This window comes from Natator depressus, chromosome 17 (genome assembly GCF_965152275.1).
Source record: "Natator depressus isolate rNatDep1 chromosome 17, rNatDep2.hap1, whole genome shotgun sequence".
NCBI lineage: Eukaryota > Metazoa > Chordata > Testudines > Cheloniidae > Natator > Natator depressus.
The window spans coordinates 3,038,496-3,065,378 of record NC_134250.1 but is presented as its reverse complement, the minus strand read 5'-3'; the positions used below and the strand labels follow the sequence as shown (position 1 = coordinate 3,065,378).

Genomic DNA, 26,883 nt, shown 5'->3' with positions numbered 1-26,883 from the left:
GAAGGAATCAATTCTTGATGGATTTTGCCTGCAGGGCCTGGCGCATCCCCAGGGCCAGGAGGCCCAAACGCTACATTTGCATATTGAACGATTTCCCGGCCTGCTTTATGAACCCAACTGCAGAAGCAGGGGCAGCAGGAGGGGGAGGGCCCAGTCCCCAGAGCAGACATCTGCTTCCCATTGCAGACTTCCCGTCTCAGAGTTTGCTCTGCAGAGGCCAGGTCGGCTAAACTGTAAACACCTGGGGAGGCGGCGGCGGCTGAGAACCAGGCCTCGAGGAGCTCGACGCATCCTCTGCTGGGTCACACCCAGCATGGAGCCCCCGGCCTGACACAGATACAAGGCCTGCGCGGTGACCGGGTCCAGCCGGGCAGAGAGCGGGAAGCTGGGAGCAGGGGAAGGGAAGTTCAGGACTGGGGTGAGCAAGGTGCACTGGGAAAGGAGTACACAAATCCCAGGCTGGGGTGTCAGAGAGATGCTGCAGGCCTGAGAAGCTGCCTGTGGGGGGTGGCTCAAAGCCCCCAGGGTGAAGAGGCAGCCCTTGGCCTTCTGCCACAGCTGACCACCTGCCAGCCATACCAAAGCTGGGTCCCAGGCTCTTTGGCCAGCTGTCTCCCAGGCTGGGCAGCCGTCAGCACAGCCACCCAGAGCCACTCCCCCACACGCCCAGCCTGCTCCCTCTCTGGCACCAGCCACCCCCTGCCATGCCAATCTCAGGGCATGAACTGCCATCTGACTGATGCATGAGCCATGGTCTCAGGGGACACGGCGAGGACGAACCGCTCTCCCACCCCTGCATTCTCACAGGGCCCCGCCCATCGCCTCCAGAGAGCGGCGCTAAGCAGTGCCACCCGGCTGGCCAGGCCACCAGTTGCTGGGGGAGCCAGGCAGCCTTCTGAGCCCACATGGCTCTGCTCCGGGCTCCTCCTCGGTCCTCTTCCTACGCCCAAGGGTCCCTTTCGCCCAGGAGCCTGGCACACAGCGAGGTTATTTGCAGCAGCCAGGGAGAGTGGGGCATGCCGTACGCGAAGCCTGCCCGTCTCCCCATCATCCCCGGGCAGCAAGCCAAGCTCACCCCACACCAGATCTGCCGAAGGCACGTGAGTGCGACCCAGCCCAGGGACTCCTGCTACATGTGAGCTGCCTGGTACTAGGGCCGCAGGCTGGGCTCTCGGAGGAAGCTGGGATGGTGGCGCCAGCAGGCAGCATTCCAGGCCAGGAAGCTCTGCACTCAGAGGTCAGCAGAGGCTATTGCTGGGCCTCCGTTAATAGCCATTATGGGAGCCACAGGGAGCCTGTAGGAAGTAAGCCCTCCCTCTCCAGGGTCTCCAGAGAGCCAGCCAGCCCGCCCCAGGGTCAGGGCCTCCAGCTGCCTGGCAAACCTGGGGGCTGCCCAGAGCGCTCCTGCAGCACATTTGAAGGCACTGGGCAGCCCCCCAGGGCTGAGTGTCCCTCCCTGGACCTGCCTCTCCCCTGCTCAGCAGGCTCCCAATGTCATTCCCCTCCAGCTGCCTTAGGGGGATAAGGCTCCAGCAGAATCAGGTTACAGCCTGGCTCTGGGGTGGATCTATCCCCCGGGGAGAGCAGGGCCCAGACAGCCACCTCGTACCCCACCCCCAAACCCTCCTCCGACACTGCCTGAATGCTTGGGGGGCAGGAGGGGGATGCCCCAGAGGCTCAGCCGCACCAGGCTGGAGCCAAGTGGCCAAACCTCACACAGCAGGTTCAGTTTAACTGCAGCCAGGATGAAGCTGGCCAGGCAGATGGAGGGGGACACAGTGGGGGTGCAGAGCATCCCCTCAACAGCAGGGAGAGGATGGCTCTGAGGGTGGGCAGCTATCCCAACCCCATAAGCACCCTGGCCAAGCAGCTCATGGGAGCTCTTGCTCTGCTGCTCAGAGGGGCTGGGGGTCCCCTGGGACCTGTTACAGCTGGGAAGGGGACTGCAACCCAGCTCACAGCAGCTGCTGCAAGGGGCCACCATCTAGCCTGGAGTCCCACGTTGGATGGGGACTGCCCTCCCCCACTACCCACAGAGCATGTAGGCAGTCCTGGGAGAGCAATTCCTTCCTGAGCCCTGGAGCACGTGGGCTGAAGCCTTTATGGGTTAGAGCCTCGCTCCCACCCACCATCACAGCTGCGGTTCCAGCTTCAGACAGGCCACCCGCCTTCCCTCAGGGGCTGCTTGGCTCCAGGGGCCTCCTCTCAACTCTCTGGGCCTAGGGGCCTCTTGCCCATGCCTGCTCCCCCAGCCTCCGCCCCCACGGTTCACACAGCGCAGTGCTCTTCCTCCAGAGGAGGCCGGGCTCCTGCACCTGGCCCCGCCCTGGCTCCCATGAATCATGGATGTTGACACAAGGCTATTTCTGATTGCATGGCCCTGCTGTTCTCCAGACACCAGGACCCCCGGTCCCTCCTGCTGACCACCCCCTGCATATTCCCAGGGTGATGCCAACAGCCCCTCACCTGCTGCTGATCCAGTTCAAAGCTGGAGAATCACATGGCACAATGGAGCAGGGCTTTGAACTCGGTCCCTCGCCCCATCCCAGCTGGCTTTTGGCTCCACTCCCCCCCCATTCCCGGCAGCACTGCTCCCTCCCCCAGCTCCCCAGGGGCTGGCCAGCACAGCCACTTTCCCATGGAGCAGGCAGAGTGGGGCTAATCATACAGGCCCTTTGGAGCAGCAGTCCCAGCATGCAGGGACAGGCAGCAGGGATGAGCTGGCAGGCTGGCCAGGCCACCCCCAGGCACCATGTAGTCTGCGCCATGGGAGGGGGGGTGGGGTGGGGTGGGGAGGGGAAGCAGAGGCTTTCAAATTAACCAGGTCCCAAGCAGCTGGCTCAGGGCAGCCAGCCCCAGCTCACTGCTCCTCTGGCGGGTTTCAGGCCATGACCACACCCCCACTGCAAACATCAGGCTTAGCAGAGCTGCCAGGAGACCCAACTCCCCTCTGCCTCTGCATGGCTGAACCAAGGCCCTGCCCCTCCCCTCGCCAGCCCTAGGAAGGCGCTGGGGAATCCCAATCGCTGCAGTGATCCACAGGCCGGAAAGAGCAGGGCCAGGGGAAGCTACTGAGCTGGACTCGCGTCTTGGGTTCTGCCCGGGAACTGGGAGCCGGAGCCTGGGAGCCGGCCTCCTGCCACTAGCCCAGCGGCACCCTCCCAGGGCAGCTGGCTGCCTCCCGATGAGCCGAGCGTACCCGCTGCAGCTCCGCGCCACACAGAGAGGAGCTGCTTGTGCCATGCGCCACCCACCCCCGCCACGGTCACGAGGCTGATTTACTGCAGCAGGTTTGTAGGGTCCCTGCTGCAGGCACAGGCTCTCGTGGGCAACAGCTGCCTCTGTGCGACAGGCCTGCCTGAGCAAACCTGCCCGCGCCAGGGGCTGGACACGGCCACTCGGCCCCTCCCCTGGCTTGGCGAGGGCCTGGAACCGGGGGTTGGGGGCTGGAAGTTACCTCCCCTCCCTGCCAGCTCCTGGGCTCCAGAGCAATTGTGCAGGCGGCTCAAACACTCAGCCCCACCTGTGGGGGGAGCACAGAGGCCTGGTGGAGCCTGATAGCTGGGTACAGGTCCACTAGCACCCCGTTGCTGCTGACCCACAACAGGACTCTACAAACGCCTGCAGGGCCTGTGAGCTGCTGATCCCTCCGGGGGCACCACCCCACCTGGGGAAGCAGTGTCGGACCATCCAGCGGCTCGGCACGAGCCCCCACAAGCCCCTAACCCTGCCCAGCACAGATTAATACAAAGTCCTTAACACAAAACCCATGAGCCCCACAAGCAGAGCCTTTACCCTGCAAGGGGAGTGCCAGCCACCAGCAACTTCACGGGTGCTATTGCTTCGACATGGGCTGTGCCCAGATAACTGGAGGGATGAACCCAGGGGCAGCTTTCCATGCTGGCACTACAGTCCCAGCCCTGAGCTAGGACCCAGCCCCCTCCCAGCTCCTACAAGAGCAGAGGGGTGCTGTGGCATGGCCTGAAGGAAACCAGGGCGCAGCTCCAGCCAGTGGGGTCACCGATCCCACAGCCAAGTTCCCCTCACTGAACGCACCTCCGGCCCCTCGCCCGGGGGCCCAGCACTCATCACCACACAGGGAGACACAGTCTCCATGGTAACCGGGACCCTGCCTACATCAGGGCTGAAGCCAGCACCCTCAGCTGCACCCCAGAACACCTGGGGGCACACTGGCCACTCCCCATTTCCTGCACCTCCTGACACCCCTCCTGTGCTGAGCCAGGGGCACATCCTTGGGGATGCAGCAAAGCACCCCCCATCCTCCCTACCCAACCAAGAGACAGTTGCCCTGGCAACCCCGGTTGCTATAACAGCAGCGCTGGTGACTGAAGGCAGCGGCCGGAGCCGGGAAGGGCTGAGCTCTGCACAGATCGCACAGGGGGTACCCTGGGTGGGACCATGACCACCTGCATGGGCTCAGCCCTGGCCCCACACCCAGACAGACAGCGAGTCTCCCCCTCCCGCCAGCGTGGGCCTGGCCAATAGCTGGGCCTTAGCATCACCATGGGACCCTGCAATACCAGGGCGGTGCCACAGCGGGCAGACTGGGGAGGGTGCTCCTGGAGACCACCAGCCCGTCGCCCCACTGCTCTCAGCTGACATCCCCATTTGGCAGGGGGAGACTGACACACAGAGGTGACAGGGCAGGGGACAGAGTCTGGAGCCCCAGCTCCTGCCCTGCCCCCAGCCAGCGAACACACTCCCTGAAGCAAACAGAGGACGCCATGGGGAGCATCCCCTCATGTGGGGAGCTGCCAGCCCCCCCATTCCTCTGCATTGGCGGGCAGCACAGCTGGCTCCCAGTGGGAGCATCGTTACAGCCGGGCCAGACAGGAAGGAAACAATTAGAGCCCGGGGAACCGCCCAGCACCCTCCAGCCACCTAACCCAGCTTCCACGCTAGCCGGGCCTCCCCTACTCCCGGCCCCTTCCGCCCTCAGAACCGAGCACGCTTGCCAGCCAAAATCCAGCCTGGGCTGAGACGGCTTTGGAGCCAGCCCACCTGTTAGCCCTGACCTGGCCAGATCTCTGCCCCTCAGTCTCAGGCATCGTGAGAGCCCCTGCTCGCCAGGGAGAGAGCACCCAGCACACCTTCCATCTCAGCCTGACCCCAGGCATCCACCGAGCGCAGATGGCTTCGGAGCCAGAATCCGACAGAACCGCGGTGCGCCAGACAGAAAAAACACAAACCCACCCACTGGATGTTCCCCGTCTGGCAGGAAGGGAAGGGAGCGGCTCTGCCAGCGACACAGCGCCCACGGGGGAGTCCTGGCAGCACGAAGCAGCTCGCAGCATGGCCTCTCGGTTTGGCCATTCCCAGACGACAGGCAAGGGGAGGCCAGGCTTGTGCTGCTGCTGCTGCTCAGAGGAAGGGATCAGGCTCATTGCAGCCCTGAGAGCTGCTCTGGCACAGGCAGGCCAGCCCCAGGCCAGGGGGACACACAATTTCCAGCCGCCCCGAGGGGCCCCCCCCCCCTCCACAGCCTTACCTGGACCTGCCCCTTGCCCATGATCTTATCCACAATCTCGTTGTTGTCCTTGTTGAGCTTGGTCTTGTCGTAGCACTTCTCGTAGCACAGGACACGCAGCGACTGCGAACCTTCCAGCTCGATCTCGAACTCCTGGGGAGCGAGAGGGACAGCGCCTGAGCCAAGGCCAGGGGCAGGGAGCAGCCCTGAGATGCACCCAGCAGGGGCCAGAGACAGCAGGGCTGGGCAATGGCGCCTGGGCCCATGTGTCTGAGTGCACGGCGCTTTGGCCTCATGTGGCAGTGGCCGGGCTCTGGGGGGGCCGTGGCAGAGCTGGGGAGCCCAGAGCTGGCATAGCAGGAAGGGGAAGAACGGCCTGGGGGAGGAGAAGGAAGCCTGGGACTTGACTAGCAGGGGCATGGCTACGAGTCAGGATTGAGGGGCACCAGCGGAGTGGGAGGGTGCAGCCTAGGGCTGGAACGGGAGTTGGGGGTGCTGTCCTTTCCCTGGCTCTAGCATGATCCCCTCAGTCCCCTAGCAGTGAACTCACCTCATTCCACTGCGGCTCAGTTGTGTCCCGGAAAACCCTGGTCTTTGCTTTGCTGACGAAGTACCCGAAGGAGTCCACTTCCAGGGTGCAGTAGAGGTCTGGGGAAGAGGAGACGAGTCAGGGGGCTCTAGGGATTCATGCTCAGCTCACATGGGCCCTGGGCGGAGTCCCCAGTCCTTCCCCAGCCAGGGCCCAATAGGATGGGCACCACCAGGCTCCCAGGGCAGATGCCATCACGAACACAGGCAGGACAGGCAGCTCACCCCACAGCAGGAGAGGTCTCTCCCCTTTCCAGCGGCCCTCTGCACCCCTGGGTGGGTACAGCTGGGCCCCAGGGCCAGGGCTAGGCCCCGCTCTCAGCCAGGACCCAGCAGCATGGAGCTGACACTCACTGGCAGACTGTTTGAATCCCTTGGCCGAGTGGACGATCACGTGCAGGAAGCCGTAGAGTCCTGGGGATTCGTCATCTGCGGCAGAGAGAGAAGCACAAGGGTATGTTAGGGCTCACAGCCCTGGCTGGCCCAGAATCTGGGCCTGTTGCTAGCTGGGCACTGGGGCTGCAGGGAGCCCTGGCCCCAGCCCCAGCCTTTCACCTCAGCAGAGGAGCTAGTGTCCTGGCTTGCGAGCCCGGCACCTAGCATCTCAGCCTTCACTCACCTCCTTAGCGCCCAGCCAGGGAGGCTGGAGCTGCAGGGGGCTGTGGGTCAGGAGTGGGGGCGGTGGGGACAGAGGGGGAGCATACAGGGCACGTTCACTGCCAGGATAATGCACGCTACTCCCATCCCTGCAGTGAGCAGCGCCCTGCTGGAGGGCTGCCCACTGCACCTGTCCCAGCCAGGATGCCCAGGCTTCAGTCACTGGGCACCTCCGGAACTGGCTTCCCAGCACCACCAGTTAAACCTACCCAGTGAGAGCCCTGCAGACAAGACAGCTGCCCTGTGCCCGGATCTCTGCCACGGACACCAGCTGTGCCCTGTGCTCTCATGGGGGCTGGGGGGGGGGGGGGTAGGAGACCAGAGACTCCTACTGTGCAGCAGTGACCCCTGTGGCCATGTGAGGGGCAGATCCACAGCCCCCATGGAGGGGGAGGGGGTTCCAGGTGGGTGCAGCAATGGGTTCCCACAGAACGGCCAGCATGATTCCCACACCCCATCATGGGGGTACAGGCACACCTTGCCAGCCTGAGCCCCCAGCAGGCAGGGCCCTCCCCTGCCAGACGGGCACGTGGGGCCACGGGGCTCTGAGCAGCACAGCCCAGCCCTGGGCTGCGTTTGCCCAGCGAGCCCGTCCCAAGCCAGGCCTGGTGCTGCTCTGCTCTCACAGCACCACCTAGTGGGCAGACACTCCACAACCATCTGAGCCTCAGAACCAGCGGGCAGGAGCCGACAGCCCTGGCATCAGAGCCCTGGGTGCTTTACAGACCCAGAGCTGCCCAGGAGGCAGGGACCGTTACCCTGAGGCCCAGCAGAGCCTGCCACAGAACCAGGAGTCCTGTCCCCCAGTGAACAACCCCCTCTGTAAGAGCCCCGCTGTTAGCCAGGACGCTGCACTTATCCCCCCCAACCTGACAGATCTTGGCTCAGCGCTGAGCCGACGCCAGCAGGCAGGAGCCCAGGCAGCGAGCGGGAGCATGGGCACCACCAGGTCTGGTGGCAGCTGGCCCCACGCGCCCTCCTGTAGGAGATTTACGGAGCGTGCTCTGGCATGCTCCATGGGGGAGCCAGGGCCCGGTGGGAGACACTCACCGTCCTTGTTGCTGGTGACGGGGATGTTGTGGACGGTGCGCAGCTTGAAGCAGGACCCCGTGAGCACCTGCAGCTCCACTGAACTCAGCACGAAGGCCTGGAGGTCTGCGGGATCAGAAGGGGGTGGTAAGCAGCTGCGGCCAGGGGTGCCCGTGTGCTGCCGCTGGCCTCAGGGGGCTGTGTGCACCGTGGGACTTCCCAAGGGGCGGCCCAGAAAGGCCACGGGCACGGTGGGGCCCCACGCTGCTACAGGGCGGCAGCATGCCTTGACCCCTGGCAGGAATGGCTTTGCAGCAGCGAGCCCAAGCCCCAAGGACGTCTCCAGGGAGCCCCGAGAGACAGGCTCCTCCCACAGGGCCTCCAGCAGCACAGGGCCTCACCCTTCTTCTGCAGCTTCTGGATGGCCTCCCTCCACTCCGACCTCTCGTAGTCCGAGGAGAGCAGGAACAGGTAGCTCTGAAAGGGATGGGACAGCGTCAGGGCAGCTGAGCAAACCGAGGCCCCTGCAGTGCCACAGGAGGTACTGGGCACCCCCAGACCAGCCATGGCAGGGAGAGATCCCAGCCCGCACAGAGCAGCTCGGCCAGCCGGAGGGGGAGCACAAGAGATGCCGCCCAGTGTGCATCGCCCCACTCAGAGCCCCAGCCCCACACAGATACCCCGCTCCTGCCGAGGGAGGGCAGTGCCTTTGAGGACGGCAGAGGAACCCCACAGTGACCAGCTGAGGGAAGCACAGTCCTGGCCAGGCCAGCTCTCCAGCCTCCTCGAGCCTCATCAGCAGCTCTCGACGAGCCCACAGCTGGTAGGCCCCTACCTTCCCGTTGCGGTTGTGGATGCGGAAGGGGATGGTGGGGGAGTTCAGGAGCAGCCAGAACTCGTTTTCAAACATCTTCTTCTTGAGGCGCTCGATGGCTCGGCTCTGCCCCTTGCCAGCTTTCTGAGGAGGGAAGAGCAAGAAGTGGGAGCCAGCCAACACGTGGGATCCACAATCCACGCAGGAGTCCCTCTGCCTCCCCCAGCACCAGCCAGGATAGGAGATGGGGCACAGACAGGGAGGTGCCAGTGGGGCACAGCAGGCCCATGTACCCAGCCTGGGGCAGGGCTAGTTCTCAGCTTAGGGAGCTGGCCAGGGCCCTTCAGCGGGGGGGGAGGGAGGGGGAGACGACCTTCCCCCTCCACCCCCTAAGCAGAGGTAAATACAAGAGCTCCCTCTCTGGGCATGGGCGCAGCCCCCCAGTACTGCATGCCAGCGAGCCCAACCCCCCGGCTCACCTCCTTCTGCACCTCGCTCTTGATGGCCGAGATCTTCATCTTCATGTCCTCCAGCTCGTGGTCCGGGATGGTGTGCACCTGCGGGCAGGGCTCCGACTCCTCGGGGGCCGGGAACACCAGGTCGGCCAGCGGCACGTACCACTTGCAGTCATACTGCTGGTGCTTCCTGCAGTGACACGCCCGGGTTGAGCCCGTGACCCCAGCGTGCCTTGCTGTGCACAGAGCAGCCAGGCCAGGAGCCCCACACCACCCAACACACCCCTGCCCCTTGCAGGTCTACCCCCCGCCCAGGCATAGACTACCCCTCGGCCCAGCCCCAGGGCCCCTGCTCCGGGCAGCAGGGCATGTGGCACTGACCCCTGCAGCATGGGCCTCCCCAGCACTTGGGGGGGGTGCTGCCCCCTCCTCAGCCGTCTCCCCAGGGTGGCGCCCGCCTTACCCCACGGCAGTCTTCTTCAGTTTGGCGCAGAGGACGACGTCGGTGAAGAGGAAGACGTGGCGCAGCTTCCGCGAGCCCTCGGACAGCTCCACCAGGAAGCCATCCTTCACCAGCTGCCGTGTCTGGGAGAGAGCAGGGCCTGCCGTGAGGAGAGGCTGGAGGCCGGGACCCTCAGCCCGCGCACAGGCCAGATGGCACGTGGGAGCAGCCAGGCCTCCAAGCTCCCCGGAGGAGGCAGCCCTGCCATTGGCCACTCATGGCTAGAGTGTGAGAGCTACAAAACCCGGTTGGCCTGGGGACAGACGGACCCCAAGGAGGGGCCCTGTGGGGCTGGCTGGGCTCGGACCAGAGAGAAGAGCAGCACCAGACCCTGGACCTGGGCTGCAGCTGGAGGGTCTCTTCCCAAGAGCCAGCTAAGAGCCCAGTGTTTCCCCAGCAGGGCAGGGATAAAGGGCAGCCCAGACACAGAGAGGTCAGGCTGAAGCCAGCCCCATTGCTGCAGTGGGGAGGGCCCCCACAAGACACGAAGGGCCCCCAACAGCCACGGCTAGGCTGGGCCAGCTCATGGATCATACCATCAGCTGGTGAACCCTCCCACCCCACCCCAGCCACTCCACCCCCTTAATGGGACACAGAGAGGTTCCTGTACCATGCCTGGTGGGGGGGGAAGGCTTGCAAAAGCCTCCCAACCTCCCCTCTCCCAGTAATCAGAGATGCCAGCTGGGTTCCTGTTTGGCAACTGCTTAGTCCCTCAAGCCACGGCCCCAGAGGGCGGCCCTGCCTGGGGACTGGGCCCCTGCCCAGCGTACCACAGCGCATGAGGGGGCTTGCTGGAAGACAACCCCAGCTCGGCCCTCCCACGATGGGTCCCAGTCACCTGGCAATCCGGTTCAGGCACGGACCGGACCAGCCCCCACCACAGACCGCATGCAGGGCTCTCGCCCCAGAACCCAGGTCCCTCACAGCGCACATGCCCCAACACACCACTAAGGTCTGGGGCCAGCCAGCTGAGCTAGCAGGCCCCAGGGCAATGCTCCTGACCTGGCTCGGGGGGGAGGGGAGGGGGCGGGGGCAGGCACATCTCCCCACTTCTCCATGGGCCACCACCGTCTCCTGCAGCCGGCCTTCATTCCAGCGGCTGGGCAGAAGTGGCTTTGCTGCTAACACACCAGGAGAGTCGGAGGCAGCTCACCCCAGCAGCCCTGCCTCACCTCCCCCTTCGGTGTGGTGACTGCTGTCCTCCGCGGGTCGATGTCCTCATTGATGCTGGACAGGAAGTTCTGGGAGATGCGGAGGGCATCCTGCAGCAACGGGTAGTCGGGGTGGTCAGCCGGCGTGTGTTTGAGAAGGTCCTGGAACGGAGCGGGTGCTCGTGAGCAAGCCAAGGCAGAACCAGCGAGCCCCCTGCCGCGGGGGTGGACAGACTGCGGCGGGTTAGCTGCTAGGGCAGCACTGGGCCCCCAACCAAGCTCCGCTCTGAGCCAGAGCCCACTGCCTAGAGACCCAGCAGCATTAGGAGCTTGAAGCAAGGCCTGCCATCCTGGCCACGAGGGGTTAATCTGCCAGAGCTTCCTGCTCCCTCCCCTGCAGGACTAACCCTCAGGTGCAAAGACCACCCACCCACCCACCTCGGAGTGGGTTGTTCCTGGACAGTGCCCCCAGCAGGGACGGAGGAAAGAAAAGGGGTCCCCAGGGTGCTGCGCCCCAGCATGCTCCTGCCCACCCCCCCCCCCCCCCCAAGCAGCACAGGCTGCTGATCCAAGCAGTGGGTCCAGACACAGAGGAGCCAGGCACATCCTGTGCCCGACAGACGAAGGCAGCGGAGGAAGCAGGATGTGAGCACAGTCTGGCACAGGTGCCCACCTGAGAGCTGCGGTGGTGCCAAGGGGGGCCTTGGAATGTGTTCCCCTGGCACGGCCCCCATGCTAGGACTCTGGTGGGTGGGGCTGGCAGGAAGTGGTGGTGGCCGTGTGTGGGCAGGGGTGTCCCCGGGGGCAAGCTGGAGCTGTACTCACGTGCAGTACCAGGGTGCTCCGCGTCACACGGTCGATGGGCTTGTACAGCAGCGCTGGGGGGGGGGAGAGGCGCCAGCGTCAGAAAGGGCCTGCCCTAGCTCAGCCCCACCCCAGCCCCTCGCTGGGCAGCTGAGCAAGGCAGCTCCCCCGGCATCCACACATGGGGTCTTCAACCATCAGCAGCTCCAAGCCCCTGGCCCAGCCAGCACCTCAGAGCCCAACTTGCTCAGATGGCCTCGTGTGTCCGCACAGAGCGAGCCATTGGCTGCAGCAAACCTGGGGGCATCCAGACGGGTTCACGCCCGGCCGTGCGAGTCTCTGCATGGGTCCCAGGGGCTGGGCCACGCTCTGTGCCCGGGACAGTTTTGATTCCCTGGCAGGCTGGAATTCCCAGTGCCACCGGCTGGGAATGTGGTGCGGGGGCCAGGATCTGGGAAGATGCTCGAATCAGACACAGCTCAGCCCAGGGCTGTGAGCTTCCTGTGCACTGACCCACCAGCGTACCTCAGCGCTGACCCCGCAGCCCCTGCTGTGTCGCTCCACCGAGCATTAGCACTTCACCCCACGCCAGGGGGCTGCAGCAAGGGACAGGGAGGGTACCCGACACTGGCTTCGCCTGTATTACCAGGGAACGCCACCCCCAGGGCTAGGCACCGTGAGCCCAGCCTGCTTCCTGTTCTCGCTTCTCCCCGCTAGGCCAGTGGCACGGCCACATCAGTTTCCCCTTTTTCAGTCTGCTTCGCTCTCCACATGCAGACCTTGTCCCAGCTGAACCCTGCCGCCCCCGAACCGACAGAGCCATGCCAGCCACGTCCCGAGCATGGAGCCAGGCTTGGATGTGGGGTCCGGCTGCGAAACTCAGCCAGGGGAACCTTGGCCTTTTTTACAACAGTCCTGTTCTCCCTGGAGCTGAGAAACCGCCCTGGGCACTCTATGGCCCCCAATCCACGCCGCCTCCAGGACGTCCAGGTCCTTTCGGTTACCACACCAGCCCTGAAGCTCCCCTGCCAGCGGCTCCGGTTCCCTCTCTCCGAGAGGCACCAGAATCGGGGGGGAAAACTGACTGACCCAGCAGAGTTCCCGCAGGTACCAGCGGTGTGCTGGCTCGTGGGACCTCAGATGTTTCCAGACACAATGGGATGGTGCAGGCAGCTGCTACCCCTGACTTACGGGGAGGCTCAAGCCGGACCCGACCCCCAAAGGGGAAGGTGGGGAACTGCCCCTGCAACCCCCTTTGGGGCTCAGCATTCATTGGAGATGTGTCTGCAAGGGCTTGCAGACCCAAGAGCTTGATCTTCCCCACACCGTGTAAGGGCCCGGGAGGGCTCCAAACCCTTGTGCATTTCACTCTTAGCAGAAGGAATGTGCGCACATGACTCCCACAAACCCCTCCCATCCCCTTCCCAGCACAGCCTGGCAGGTGACTTGCATGACTCCCTAGTCTATTTATACCCTGAGCAGATGTAACTGCATTCTCCCTTCCCTTCAGACCACTTTCCCTGGCCCAAAGCCTGTGAGAACACGCTTGGAGCTGCCCGAGGAGAAGGAAACCTGCTCCCCTTTCCTGAAGCACTAGGACTCAGTCGACCAGCCAGTGGGGTAGCGGGGAGGGGGCGCTCAGGTCTGGGCCAGCACACGGCTGCTCTCAGCCCTGGGACAAGGACTCCACGTCGGGTAAGCGTGATGAGGTGCTGGCCCTCCCAGGCAGCTGTGCCCCCACCTCTCCAACAGCAGGAAGCCAGAGCATGGTGTGTGTGTGTGTGTGTGGGGGGGGGCGTATCGTGCACAAGGCAAGGCACCCCCCCACCCCAAATATACCCCCTCCCCCCACTGGCTGGGGGAAACAAGTGGCTCATCTCCCTTGGACTCTCTACATGCCGAGCCCAGTGCTGGCACATTAAAGCCCCCACTGGCCCAGCCACTCCCCTTCCAGCCTCCCGCAGTCAGCAGCAAGAATGGACCCATCTGTTGTCACTTGCTGCTCCAGCCCCTCCATTGGCGGTGATCTAGGAGGGGTGTGTACGGTGTCCACCACCCAAAGAAAAGAGCGCCAGGCCCAGCAGGAGCCAGATCCCAACCAGGAGCAGGGACAGGTACCACGCCCCCCTAGAGTCCGAGCACCCACTGCCAGCCCCGCTCGGCACTAGCCCCAGGTGAAGGTCAGACGTTCATGGAGTGTTTCACGAGCACAGACTCACATGCCAGCTGGGACAGCCCAAGCCAAGACAATGAGACCTGCCCAGCCTGGCACAGACCCACCCTGCTGTGCGAGGGTGCCATGGGACCCTCCCCAACTCCTTCCCTCCACCTCGCCAGCCCCTCGGGCCCAGTGATGATTTCACATGCTTGACAGAGGGCATCTGGCTTCTCCCCGACACCCCCAGAAGCCCATCCTCCCCTGGCTGCTGCCGCTCCCAGGAACAAGGCTGCACATGCCCTGGCAGAGCACAATCAACGTGGCCCTTCACTGCCCGGAACAAAGAAACTACCAACTTCAGGCTGCAGAGCACAGCGCCAGGGGGAGAAACCCCCCAGCTCAGACCCCCAGGCCCAGCAGCACCACTCCCAGGGGCGGCATGCACTGGGAACAGCCCCAGCCGGGCTGCCCATCTGTCCAATTTGGCCCTGCGGAAGCCGGGCCAAATTCCCCCTAGGAGTCACGGCACCCCCAGCGGCCCTGCCCCACGCCCTGACTCACCATAGGTGCAGTTACAGCAGAGCCGGACGATGAGGAGGATCTCCATGGCAGCCCCGTCTCCGCACGGCCATTGTGGCCGGCTCCCTGCCTCCCCTTGGCAGCTCAGCCCGGCTGCAACACGGCATCAGCACCTCGGCGGAGCGGGGGGAGGGGGCGGGGGGCTGCCAGACGTTGCTAGCATCCTAACGAGGGGAGCACCAGCGCCACGCACGGGCACACAAAGGGCTTTCCACTCACACGCGGGAGCTGATCAATAATGCATGCGCTCGGGGCCGCAGACAAAGGCGGAGAGCCCCCTCCCCACCCGCGCATGCACGCCATACCTTCCATGGTGACTGAGGTGTGGCTCTCCTTGGAGTCCTTGGGGCCCTTCACTTTCAGCTCCTGCCCACAGGAGAGAGGCTCATTAGGAGGCTTGGAGCGGCAGCCTGGGGACTCACGGGGCCAGGGTTCTGAGTAAGTGCCCGGTCCAGCTGGCTCTGCTCCAGAACACAACAGAGCCCCCTGCCAACCACCTCAGACTCAGGCACACACAGGCCAGAAGTGCCCCGAGGGCTGCTCCTGCTCCAGCCCCACGCTGCTGGATGCTACAACAGAGCCAGATCCCCCAGGTGGTAGCCAGCCCTGGCCCAGGTCATCCAGGCCCCCAGAGCTGCTGCAGCTCCAGGAAAGGCCCAGGCAGAGGGGCTCGTTCTCTGCAGAGGGGGAAAAGCAGGAGCAGGGCTGCTCCCCACCCTACATGGGGGTCCTGCTGCACGATGCACCCCAGGGTAAGACAGCAAGTGCCAGAGGACATGATGAAAGGCTGCTCCAGAATGCACTGCAGCAGCCCGGTCCCCGTGGCCTTCCCTGTGCAGGAGGAGTTTGGGGTTCAAGTCCAGTTCCACACTGGTAATCACACCTCCTAGCCAGGAAGACCCGAGTCCCACAGCCTGGACACAGTAGGGAACATCCCTGCACCCTGCCCAGCCTCTGGGAGCACAGGGAGCTGGGTCTCGGCAGCTGGGACAGCGCCGGGTCTGCCATTCGTGCATGGCACCAAGAAAGCACCACGTCCGCCAGCAAGTGCCACAGGGGAACAGGCAGGGAGCTCACATGACTGAGCCAGGCTTGGGGTGCAGGGGGCCAGGTCTGCAAGAACCAAATGGGTTTGAGAGACACGTCTCAGTGAAGCCTGGCAATGGGAAAGGCCGTTGCCTGTGGGCTCCCACCGCTCCACTCCCAGCCGGAGTGCAGGTGCACTGGGAACAGACATTGGAGCCAGCCCTGCTCAGCCCAGCCCAGGCCTGTCGCTATGCCCCGAGAGCACCCAGACGTCACCGTGGGGGCCATGGAGCCCACCTGGGACACAGGCTGGCATTGGCCCAGGGACGCTGCTCTCCAGGGACCCCTGCCTGAGTGCCTGCAGGCTGTTGCTATAGTCAGTCAGTTCTCAGCACGCATGGGCCAGAGAGCTCCCCAACCCCCCACATCCCAGCCAAAGGGCAGAGGAGGGGCTCCAACCTGACCCCCACTGAGCTCTCTGGACAGAGCCTGCAGGTAGGGTGACCAGACAGCAAGTGTGAAAAAAATCAGGACAGAGATTGAAGGGTAATAGGTGTCTATATAAGACTGACAAAGCCCCAGATTTTGGATCTGGTCACCCTACCTGCAGGGCACATGCTCCACGCTCGCCACCTTGCTGTGCTCACACCAGACCACGGAGCCCGGGCACCAGTGCAGCGGGATCAGCAGCTGGAGCTGCACTCTCGGGCCCGGGTCGCCCCCCACGCCAGCCAGCGAAGAGGGGAGAGCAGGCTGGGTCCTGCCCTGGGATCCATTCGGTGCCTCGCGAGCCCTGGGCCATGCCACCACCTAGCAAGTGCGGCTGGGCTCTGGGCCAGAGGCTTCCAGCAAACCCCCCTCCCCCCCCGGGGCAGCTGCCAGAGAGGCCCGCCCTGCTCACCTCGGAGATCTTCTGGAACTGGTTGTTGCTCTGGCTGCATTTCTCCGCCGTCTCCAGCGCGACCTTGTAGTTATCCACGAAGGCTTTATACACACCGAGCTGGCTGGCCTGGGGGCGAGCGGAGGAGGGGAGAGGGGGATTACCCACAAGACCTGGCAGGACGCGCCTGGGATGGGGGCCCTCTCCTTTGAACTTTGTCTTCAGCAGTTTCCATAGCAACCTGAGCAGCCAGCAGGGGGGGCAGGATGCTCCCCCGGAGCCAGCCCCTCTCACATGCCTGCCCCAGCTGGGGCGGGGGAGCAGGCGAGTTCCTCCTGGGCGGGGAGAAGGGGCACACGGCTGGGGGTGCTCCCTTCTGGGGAAGCGCCTGCCCCAGTGACTCTGCCCGGGCCCCCCCCGAGGTGCCGCCCGCCCCGGAGTCAGGGGCTCTAACTGGAGCCCAGGTGCGGCCTGATGGCTAGGGTGGGCCACAGCAGCAGGCTCCATGTGTGCCAGCTACCCGTCCCTAGGCAGCCGAGCTCGGTGCAGCCTCCTCTCCCCAGCCTGGCTGCTTTGGGGAGGTCACTGACCCCAGAGGAGCCTGCAGGAGACGCTCACGCCCACCAGCCCCTGCGGTGGGCACAGGGACCTGGGAGAAGGTGCCCAGGCTGTGCTGGGCAAGAGCTGATTGCTGGGGGCCAGGAACCAGCCGGGGCAGAGCTGGAAGCCTGGGGAGGACAGTGGGGCAGGCCTCATGCCTGGTCTGGAGCACAGCAGATGGACTTGGGGGACAGCAGCATGGGGAACGTCATGCCCACAGACATACCACTGGCCGCCATGCATGGCCTCCAGCCTCCCTGGCACAGGGACGTTCTCCCAGCCCCACCCCACAGCAGCGGGTACAGGGGGCTCCCCACAGGACAGGGACCAGAGGGTGCAGGTAGAAGGAAGCTTCCCCAACAAACCAACCCCCGGTGCACCAGCCCGCCAAGCTTGCCTGAGAGCAGGTGCTTGCTGCTGCGTGAGCCTACAAAGCAAACAGGGAACCTGGAGCAATCTGCTTCCCAAGAGCGTCTGCACAGCCCTCCCCCTGTGCCAGGGCCTGGCAGCCCTCTCACCTAGCTAGCAGCAGCCACTCAGAGCAGATTAAGGCCCAGCTTCCCAGGCCCCAGCTCCTGGAGCCAGGCCTCTCAGCAAGCACAGAGAAATCAGTTCCTGGCCCTTTGCAGCCAGGAAGTAAGGTGGGACCCGTGAGCCCCATGTAACTGACACAGCGATATCTGCCCGAGTCTGCTGAGAGCTTGCACCACCAGCTCTGAAGAGGGAAGTACTCCCCCGCTGCCAGTGTAACCGACATAGCAATGCTGTTAACTCCAGACTCCACTGTCCTGGGGCCCCCCCACGAGCTCCTGCCCAAGGCTCCGTGTGACAGGAGAGAATCGCCCACTCTGCCCCCCGGGGAGCCAAGGGGACCTGTTGTTCTCTGGGCATGGGCTCTGTGTAGTGCCAAGCCGGGGGTGGAGCCACAGGGAGCCTGGATTGCCATAACCCAGCCCTGCTCATCTCCAAGCTCAGGGGGCTTTGCCTGTCACTGGGGCGCTGGAAGGAGACAGACCAGAGGGAAGCTGTCCCAAGCCCTCAGCCCCACAGGCTCCATCAGCCTCACTCAGAGGGGCTGCTCGCTGAGCACACCCGGAATGTGAGCCTGCATGGGATCGGAGCAGCGACTGCAGCCTGCGCATGGCCCAACTTGGTGTGAACTGTCGCAACAGCCACCCGGCTCCGTGGGGCCCAGACCCCCACCCAGAGGGGTTTGCAGCCACCTGCCGCTGCTCCAGAGACTCTCAAAGCCTGGTCCCTGTTCTTCCAAACTGCCCTGGGACAGCCCAGCCAGAGCCCACAGCCCCACTCGGCTCCCCGGCACCAGGGAGCAGGAGGGGAGCCTGCAGATTGGGTGGGGCCTGCAGCCCCAGCCCTGGTCTCCCCAGGGGCCACCCCCGGCCATTCCAGCCCAGAACTGCCCCACACAGAGCTCTGCCACTCCCCCTGCAGCCTAGGCTTGCACCTGGGAAGAACACCTTGGACTCAGCTCAATCCCTCCCTTCTCCTGGCAGCGAGCAGGCGAGGAGCCAGAAGACAAGCCCTGCCCCCGCCCCCACCCCAGGGCCAACGCCCCAGATCCCAGCCATGCCCAGCCACCTGCAGGGGAGCAGAGCTTACCAGCTTCTGGAAGAGGTGCCCCAGGGTGACCTTGCTCTCCCACTGCTGCACCTTGGGGCAGAGGCTGTCGTAAAACTCCTTGTGGATTTCGTAGATGTCCTGGATCTTGTAGAAGATGGTCTCGATCTGCTGGATGGTGAGGACAGGCTGGGAGGTGGTGGCCGTGGCCTTCAGGGGCTTCATAGGCTGTGGCGAGCAGGGGAAGCCAGCATTAGAGCAGGAACCTGCCACAGAGACGGGCCGGAGCAGAGCCAGACAGGAGCTTGAGGGCCCCCTGACTGGCATGACATGGGACAGCTGAGAGCCACCCTTCTCAGGCCAGGCCAGGGGGGCAGCCCCTGGGAACTACAGGTCCCACCATGTAGTGCAGCCTGCTCCAGCCGGTGTGTTGCATCCCGGGAGGCCGTCCCCTGTGGGTCCTAGGCCCATGGGAAACAAGGGGTCAATGTTCAGTTCTGGCACTTGCCTGCAAGTTTGGGTCAAGCTAGGTGAGGAGAGTTTGCCAGGGTCGAGCCCCATGTTGCCCTGGGATGGGGGAAGAGCCATTCAGTGGGTGATCTCAGAGCAGGAAACTCCTCAAGCTGGAACAGCCAGCAGGGCTGCAGGTCGGGAGTGAGGGGCACAGGCAGAGTCGGTGGGGGAGCCCAGGGCTGGGCTAGCAGGGGGGTGCTGGGTCAGGATCCAGCCATCCCTCCTCTCACAGATCTGCAGAGGCCCCTTCTAGCCAAGGCCGCCGTGGACCCAGCTGGGAGCAGGAGAAGGGGGCTCCAGGCCCCACGGTGTGGGGACGCTGCCCACGCCATGCCGTGTGGGGGCTGCAGACTGCAGTTTCGGTTTGCGTGTCCGCACAGACTTCCCCATTGTGCTGGGAAGGGGAAGGCGGGACCCTGACAGCCCTGCCTATTGCGCAACCCAAGGGCGGCAGGCTCACAGGGGAAGGACTGGGTGCCAGGGTAGCGCCACCAGGAGGTGCAGGAGGGCCCAGGAAAAGGACAGCCAGGCCTGGCACAGGGTGCGATGTGGAGAGACGTCTGGCCCCAGCATATGTCAGCCCTCGCTCTGCAGGTGGCGGTGGGGAATGGGCACCTATGGGTCAGCCCCCATCCCACAGATGCAGGAGTTACATGCCTGGCCAGGCATCCCAGTCCCTGAGCAGGGGGTGGGCAGGACGCGTTTGCATTAGCAGCTCTGACCCCAGCAGCCAGGAGGGGACAGAGACCTGCACCCACCCCAGCCTCAGAGGGACTCTTCCTTCTCCACCCGAACTGCTGCTACTCAGGTTCCCCACCCCCGAGGCAGTGGCACCCTCAGCCGCCCACCCTGCTTCCCACGAGGGGCGGAGAGGCTGCCCGGGCTGGCTCCCATTGCGAGTGGGGCTAACATTAGAGACGCACCCCCCAGCAGGGATGCTCCCTGTTCTGAAGGGAGCTGGGGCAGGTCTCCAGCCAGCCTAACGCCCGCTTCCCATAGGGGGCGCTGGAGCCCCACTGCCCAGATTCCCGCCTGCAGAACCTGATGTGGCAGGGGAGAGACCCCGGGAGGGCACAGCCTCGTGCCCGGAAGCACAGGGCTCAGTGCCGGGGGCTAGCCCTGGCAGAGGGGACCAGCGCCCGCTGGGCCGTACTCACCAGCAGCAGCGCCTCCAGCTGGTTGATGTAGATCTCCTCGCTGGCCAGGAAGCCCGAGAGCACCAACTTCCGCATCTCCAGCCCCTTCCCGGCATCCCGCTCGCCCTGCATGACAACAAGAGATGTCAGGGTCTAGGTGCTGCAAGGGGAACCCCCAGGATCCACTCCCAGGGGAGGTGCTCTCCGGAGGGAGGGAGGCTGGCGTGGCCAGGGAGATGCATGGCAGAGCCTGGTGCCAGGGGAGCAGTGTCAGTGGGAAGCCCAGGGCAGAGCTGGCTTTGCTGCCCTCCCTCCTCCTTAGTTGGCAGGATCCCAGCTCCGTTGCTGGGGCTCCTGCGGTCTCAGATATTGGCCCTCCCCACAGGGTGAGGCCCACAGCCGCCAGGTACATTATGCTCATTGCAGGGACTGGGCCAGCTGCCAGCAGCTCACCGATCCCCGCCTCCCTTGGCCATGTACCAGCACCACCCTTTCCCCGGCTCCCCCCGCTGGCACCCAGGCCGGCGCTCCAGCAGGGCTCCCGTCCTCGGGCCAGGTCGCAGTCCTACCCGTCTCCCCTCCGACACTCGCCCTGCGCACAGCCCACTGTCCGAGGGGTGGGAGTGCCTCAGCACAGGAGCTGGGCTACCCCAGGGCAGCTTCTGGTGGCCAGCCTCCTGGCTTCAGCAGCCCCATGTGCCCCCAGGCCCTGGGGACAACAGCAGCCCAGGAACCTCACGCTCCACCCAAGCCAGCGCCCTCTGCCCCGCTCTACGGCCTCCTCAACCAGGCTCCGGCTCCCTGCAGGGCTCTGAGCCTGGGCAGCACACCCCCCCATGGGCTCCAAGGGGGCAAGCAGCCATGGCGGCAGCACCAGCCCCCTCAGCCCCAGAGCCAAGGGCCCCTGGCCACCCAGAGCCAGGCTGGGTGAGGGATTTCTCAGGGGCTGGGCGCAGTTCAGCATGAAGCCGGGGTCGGTGCTGCTCCCAGTGCCACTTTCCAAAGCCAAGACCCTGTGCAGGAAGAGTCTGAAGAGCCTCCCCCGGCTCACGGGTGCTAACCCAGGTGTCCGGGCCAAACGCGGGGTGGGCAGTCAGACCAGTCTGGCCTGGGTTGGCGGCGCATGTGTGGCCACATGCAAAGCAGAAGTGGCTGCATCTCAGCCCCGCCCTGCAGTCAACAGCTCCCTACCCCGCACGCCCCATGCTTGGAGATCCTCAGGGCCCCTGGCTCTTTACCCCTCTGCAGAGGGGGCTGCAGCCCATAGCTCAGCCCCAGCATGAGGCAGGGCTGCTGCAGGCGCTGCTCTGGAGGGTTTGCAACACTGGTGATTTCCGGGGCTCAGCTGGTGAGGACTCAGCGACACCCCCCTCCCGGCTGGATCCAGCATTCAGCACCAAAGCAGACCCTTCCCAGGAGGTGCCTGGGAGCCCCTGGCCATGCAGCCTCCCCCACGAGGCCACAGACCCCCTCGCATCAGTCAGTGCCCTGCAGGCAGAGGGGCCCATGGAGCTGGCCCACCTCAACACCCTGAGCCTGGAGGGACGGCTGCACACCCAGCCCAGCAAGGACCGGGGCCCAACCTCTGCTCTGCTGTGTGACACCCATGGGACGCGGCTAGCACCACTGGAAGCCATGGGCAGGAAGTGCTAACCTGCCTGGCGCTAGCCCAGAGCTACCACACCCCCCCCCCCCCCAGTCCTGAAGCTGTCTCCCCGGCCATGGGGGAGGGCAGTTCCCCTGTTCTGTGAGGTGGGGGCTGTGAGCCTCACTGCCCTGCTCGTAAGGGGAAGCTCCATTTGCTGATAGCCAGATACTCCTCCCCCACCACACAGCACCCTCTGCTCCCTCTGGCCAGGGGGGACCCAGCACCTGGTGGGTGGGTGGGGGGAAAAATCAGTCCCCAGTGATGAGCCTGGATCACTGCCAGGCCCCTCTTCTAGGCCTGTCTCCCAGCAGGGCAAGCCCCATTGCCCCCACCTGTGCCCAGTGCCCTCAGCCCCGCCCCGTCCCAGACGGGCCCTGGGCCTTTAAGGCAGGAGCTGGGTGAGGCCAGAACCATTTCTTGTGGGTTTTTAGCCACTGACTAGTCACAGGCTGGTCCTGCTTCTCTGGGGCAGCCCCAGCCCTGCTGCCCATGCCAGGGCAGAGCAGGCGAGCGCCAGCCTCGGCTCTGGCTCCAGCACAGGCCCTGCCCCACGAAGCCCGTTTGGGAAGCCTGGCCAGGGCACTACCTCCCACAGGCCATAGCACTGGGCCCTGCCATCCTGTCGAGGGCACAGGAGGAGTGGAACGGCGAGCGGTGGCTGCCCCTGCTGCATAGGTAGGTCCAGGGCCTGCAAGTCCCAGAGGCCCCGGCTGTCCCCTGTGAGCCCCCAGCCCTGGGACCAGCAGTTCTGGCTCTGCTTTACTGAGGGCAGCAGCCAGCACCTGGGGACATGCCCAGGCCACACAGCACATCCATGGCAGAGCCAGGGGCTCGGAGCAGGAGCTGGCCCAGTGCCTCTCTGGACCAGGCAGCAAGAGGCCTGTGTGGCTGAGTGGAGACACTGCCACCCGGGTACGCAGAGACCCCCCAGCCCCCATGCACAGAGGCCAAGGCTGCAGCCCCAGGGCCCTGCAGAGCCAGCAGCCCCTTTGCCCCGTCCAACGGGCCCTGCCAAGGGGAGGGGCTGTGGGGCCACTGGCACCAGGCTTGGCTGGGCTAGTACTTCAGGGCAGCCCTGTAGCCAGCGATGGAATCTGTCCCCCTCCCCCAGTCATCGAGCCCTAATCACCACCCTCTGAGGGAGGCCAGGACAAGCACTGGTGTCAGCGGGCCAGGCTCCCTGCCCTGCCCCTGCCCTGCCCCCCAGCCTCGGCCCCAGGTACACTTCACTGCTCTGCCCAGCTTGTGCCCTGAAAGCTCTTGCACCGGGAGGTGCTCTCCCCCCGGCAGGGACAGCAGGAGACAGAGGGGCAGACGCCATGGCCCTGTTAGAGGAGGGCACTTTGCTGCCTGTCCCTCCAAACTACGTCCCAGTGACTGGGGCAGCCCCCCCGGGTTAGGGCTCAATGCCACAGAGCCCAGCACCCACCACAGAGGTGCCAGGAGCCCCCAGCTCTGCCCACAGGCGCAGTGACACAAGCTGACACTGACCCCAAACACCCCCCAGCCCAGCCCCCCTCTCCTCCCCAGGCAGATGTGTGCCCACCTTCTTGGAGGCCAGGAAGGTACACCCCGGGCCCGGGCTGGTGGGGGTGCCTGGCTCCGAATCTTCTTCATCCTCCAGAATTTTGTCCAGATACCCTATGGCCTCCTCTTCCTCCTCCATGGCCCGCAGAGTGGCAGGAGGCCAGAGGGCACAGCCCACAGCTCCAGACAGGCCTACGCCAGCAGGCCAGCCGGGCCCGATTCAGCCCTGTGAGCTGGCCGCAGCCTGCTGCTCAAAGGAGCCATTACGGGAGTCCTGCCTGCGCCAGCCAGGGCAGCTTGGCCCCAGGCTTCCCAGAGCGGAGAGGAAACCACGTTCCAGGCAGCCCTGAGCCTGCACAAGGCTGCGGAAACGCCAGGGCTGTCAGCACAGGGCGAGGGGCCAGCCCGGCACAGGCTGCTCCGGCTTGCTTAACCCCTTCCCGGCCCCTGCCGTCTGCACTCCTCCAGCCAGCCCCGCCTAGCAAAGCACAGGAAATGAACGTCTTGCTCGGGGGGGGGGGGGGGGGGCGTCCCTGGCGTGTGGCCAGCGCCGCGCGCAGGAGCGTTTGGGGAACCAGCTTCTCCCCGGTGAGCTGCCACAGCCACAAAGGGACAAGTGAGCAGCGTCCAGGCGGGGAAGTCAGGCTCCAGCGCTCTGCTCACACAATTCCTCGGGCCAGCCTCGAGCCACACACAGCACAGGCTAAGGGGCGATGGACAGTCACACCCCAGCATTGGCCACTGCCTGGAGAGGGCCCCTGCCCCGGAGCCCACAGCACCGTCCCCGCCCAGGGGCTCTCTCCTCCACCCCCACTCCTGGGCACAGTCTTGGCAGAGCTCCCTGGTCCCACTGCATGGCACCTCTGCAGTGCTCCCAGCTGGTCACCTGACTCTGCACTGAGCCGCAAGAGCAGCGGCTGCCTCCCGGCACAAGGGAGTCCGGGAGGGAATTCCAGTGCCTGGCAGCGGGGATCGTACAGGATGGGACGGGGCTGGGAGAGGCTGAGACAGGGTCACCTGGAGACCTCCCCCTACAGGGGATCAGGCCTCGTATGCAGCCTGGAGGCAAGTGCTGGGCAGGATGGGACTGGGTAGTCGGGTAAATTTACAGCAGAGCTTTGGCCCAGAACTTGCCTGGCCAGCCCTCACAGCCAGGGAAGGAGCCTTGCAAACCCAGCCCTGGTACCCCTCCATTCCTTCCAGCAGGATGTTGACTCTGGACCCTAATGATGTGATCAGTGCGGAACAGCTCAGCCACCAGCCAAGCTGACGCAGCCCTGCGCCCCTGCTGGATGTTGTGGCAGATCCTGGGATGGGGAGCAAGGAGTTCAGCCGCTGAGGCCTGAGCCCTCTGCCCCTGCCCAACAGGAAGAAGGAAGAGACACAGCTGCCTCCTGGATACCAAGTCCACCTCTTGTGCCTTCCTGAACGCCCAAAGTGCCATCCAGCCCCCGCCCAGGGCTGAAACTGGCAGCGCGAGGATCACTCTGGCTGGGGGCAGTGAATGTAACACCAGTGCCAGGGACTCCGGATTGACAAGACTGGACGGGGGCAGCCTCCCGCATGGCCTGGGTGCACCGGGCCTCAGCTGGCTGCCAGGAACAGATGAGGGGAGCAGGATGGGGCTTGTCAAGGAGTGGAGCAGTGGCTGGAGGCTCCCAGGGCCCTGCAAGCTAAGGACGCGGGGAGGGAGCTTCGCTGTTGGAATAGCTGCCTCCACCTGCCCCCAACTCCAGGGAAAGGGGAAGCTGAGGTTGACCTGCTTTGCATGCGCCAGCCTTATTGTCTTCCTCCACCGCTTCCTGCAGCTGCCGGGACCCCAGTGCTGGGGTGGGGACCAACCAGGAGGCATTGGGGGTTTCCAGAGCCCGTGCCAGCCCATGCCCTTGACGTGGGTAAGAGCCAGGAGCAGAGTGCCCCAGGACAGACCCCTGTGCACAGAGTTAGAGAGTGCCAGGAGTGAGGGGAGTCAGTGGGGGGGGGGGGGGGATGGTCTGATGTGGGGGATTCCTCACCCAGAACCACAGCCCCCCACCTTTCCCGGTGCAGCAGCCCAGCCCACGCGTCACATGCTGGTGAGAGGAGGCAGCGGCCCCAGGGCGGGAGGCTATGGCCCAGCAGCAATGCCTGCCTGCTCCCCATGCCGCTCCAGCGCAGGAAACAGCCACGCACTCAGGACAGGGCCCAGGGGCCTGTTCACAGCCCCCTCCACCAGCGCCGGCTGCAAGTCACCCAGCCCCACTGGAAACCCCTTTCAGCCCCGAATTGCACCCCCGCATCCAGAGCGCCACCAGCCCAAGGGCTCTCGGCTGAGCCCCATGGACAGGGGCCCTCGGGTCCCCCTTCTGCAGCTGCCAGCGCTCACTTGAGCCGAGCCCACGTGGAAAGAGGAGAAGCCGAGCGCGAGTCAGCTGCCTCTCATTGGCAGATCCCAGCCAGCATGCAGGCCCCGATTCTGACGCTGGGGAGGCAGCTGCGAAGGGTTAAAGCCACCAGCCGCTGCGTCCAAAGGGCACTCGGCTTAGCCTGGAACTGCCCGGCCACAGATAATGGGATTGAAGGCAGAGCCAGTGCTGGAGCCCCAGCATCTCCAAATCCTATTAGCTCCGGGACGGCTGAGGAGGGAGTGCGTGGCAGAGACTCCAGCCCTAGCTGGGCTCTCCCTTGCAGCAGCTGGAGAGGGGCAGACCCTGCTGGATGCCCCGGGGTAGGAGGGGCCAGCAGCATAGCTGCCAGGAGAGCAGGGCACCCGTGGGAGCATCTCTCCAGTGCGTGTGCACCCTACAGGCTAGGGCTCTGTGGGCATCCATGGCACCATATGCTGGGACACAGGAAGATGCCAGGGCACTGCCATGCAGCATGCCCTTGCCCTTACCCCCAACCCCTTGGGGTCAGCCACAGGATCAGGGCTGGAGCATGCGCCCCTTGTGCAGCAGCCGTGCCAGGCAGGCAGCAGCTCTGCCCAGGGGCTGGGCCAGGGACCCTTCCCTTGGCTGTAACCAGGCACAAGCTCCCAGGGTGGGCCATCCAGTGTGGGGGCAGGGCACCCTTGGGAGAGGGAACAGCCTGAGGCTTTGTCCTGAGACACCCAGGCCCAGCAGCTAGATAGCTGCCCCCAGTCAGACCCGGCACAGCCCAAGCCAGCTCCTGTACCCAGCCACACCCAGGCTCTGCACCGCCCAAGCAGCTGCCCCCACCCCCAAACAGCCAGCTCCTGATGCTATTGGGCAGCGCCAGCAGATCAAAGAGACGCCCCTTCCCACACGTGTCCAGCTGCCTGCTTCCTGCATGCGCTGGCTATGGCCGTGCTACCCGGGCCTGCCCACCCCGGCTTGCTAGCCACAGCCCCCGGGGCGGTCCCCTTCCAGGACCTTCTCACAGGGCACTGGCTTTAGTCCATGAGCCGCATGGGGAAGGAAGAGGACGAAGGCACTATGCCCATCTGCGGGCAGTAACGCAGGGCAATGCCGGGGGTCCTGTCAAGGGGCAGCCCCAGAGGAGGGGGAAGAGACGATCCAGGCCCAGAGCGACACCACATTCCCCCCATACTGGGGAAGCGGATGCACCCACACTTCGGAGACATCATTAACCAGCCACAGGTCCCTGCTCGCTGATGCCACCTGGTGGGGAAGGCCGAGCTCGGAGATCCACAGCTGGCATCGAGACCCCAGGCAGGCAGGGGCTCGGTTGGATTCAATCCAGCTCATTCCTGCTGCCCCTTGGCACATGCTGCCATCTGCCTTTCCCTTC

General features: G+C 64.9%; 1 protein-coding gene across 4 annotated transcripts in view; it reads right to left on the bottom strand.

The window, feature by feature from the left end:
* ABR (ABR activator of RhoGEF and GTPase) overlaps nt 1-26,883 on the bottom strand; it is a 102,329-nt gene that overhangs the window by 23,720 nt on the left and 51,726 nt on the right. For 2 of the 4 annotated variants that reach the window (XM_074974271.1, XM_074974272.1), the window contains exons 3-16: nt 19,980-20,084; nt 18,352-18,537; nt 16,153-16,260; nt 14,531-14,591; nt 11,510-11,562; nt 10,706-10,846; nt 9,495-9,616; nt 9,056-9,221; nt 8,598-8,720; nt 8,164-8,239; nt 7,784-7,888; nt 6,431-6,505; nt 6,039-6,136; nt 5,510-5,641 (exon numbers count right to left, since the gene is read on the bottom strand). In XM_074974271.1, the coding sequence (XP_074830372.1) occupies nt 5,510-5,641; nt 6,039-6,136; nt 6,431-6,505; nt 7,784-7,888; nt 8,164-8,239; nt 8,598-8,720; nt 9,056-9,221; nt 9,495-9,616; nt 10,706-10,846; nt 11,510-11,562; nt 14,531-14,591; nt 16,153-16,260; nt 18,352-18,537; nt 19,980-20,084 (1,551 nt within the window). Of the gene's footprint in view, nt 1-5,509; nt 5,642-6,038; nt 6,137-6,430; nt 6,506-7,783; nt 7,889-8,163; nt 8,240-8,597; nt 8,721-9,055; nt 9,222-9,494; nt 9,617-10,705; nt 10,847-11,509; nt 11,563-14,207; nt 14,350-14,530; nt 14,592-16,152; nt 16,261-18,351; nt 18,538-19,979; nt 20,085-23,152; nt 23,528-26,883 lie in introns of those variants that run through there. The other 2 variants (XM_074974273.1, XM_074974274.1) reach the window with 2 other exon arrangements.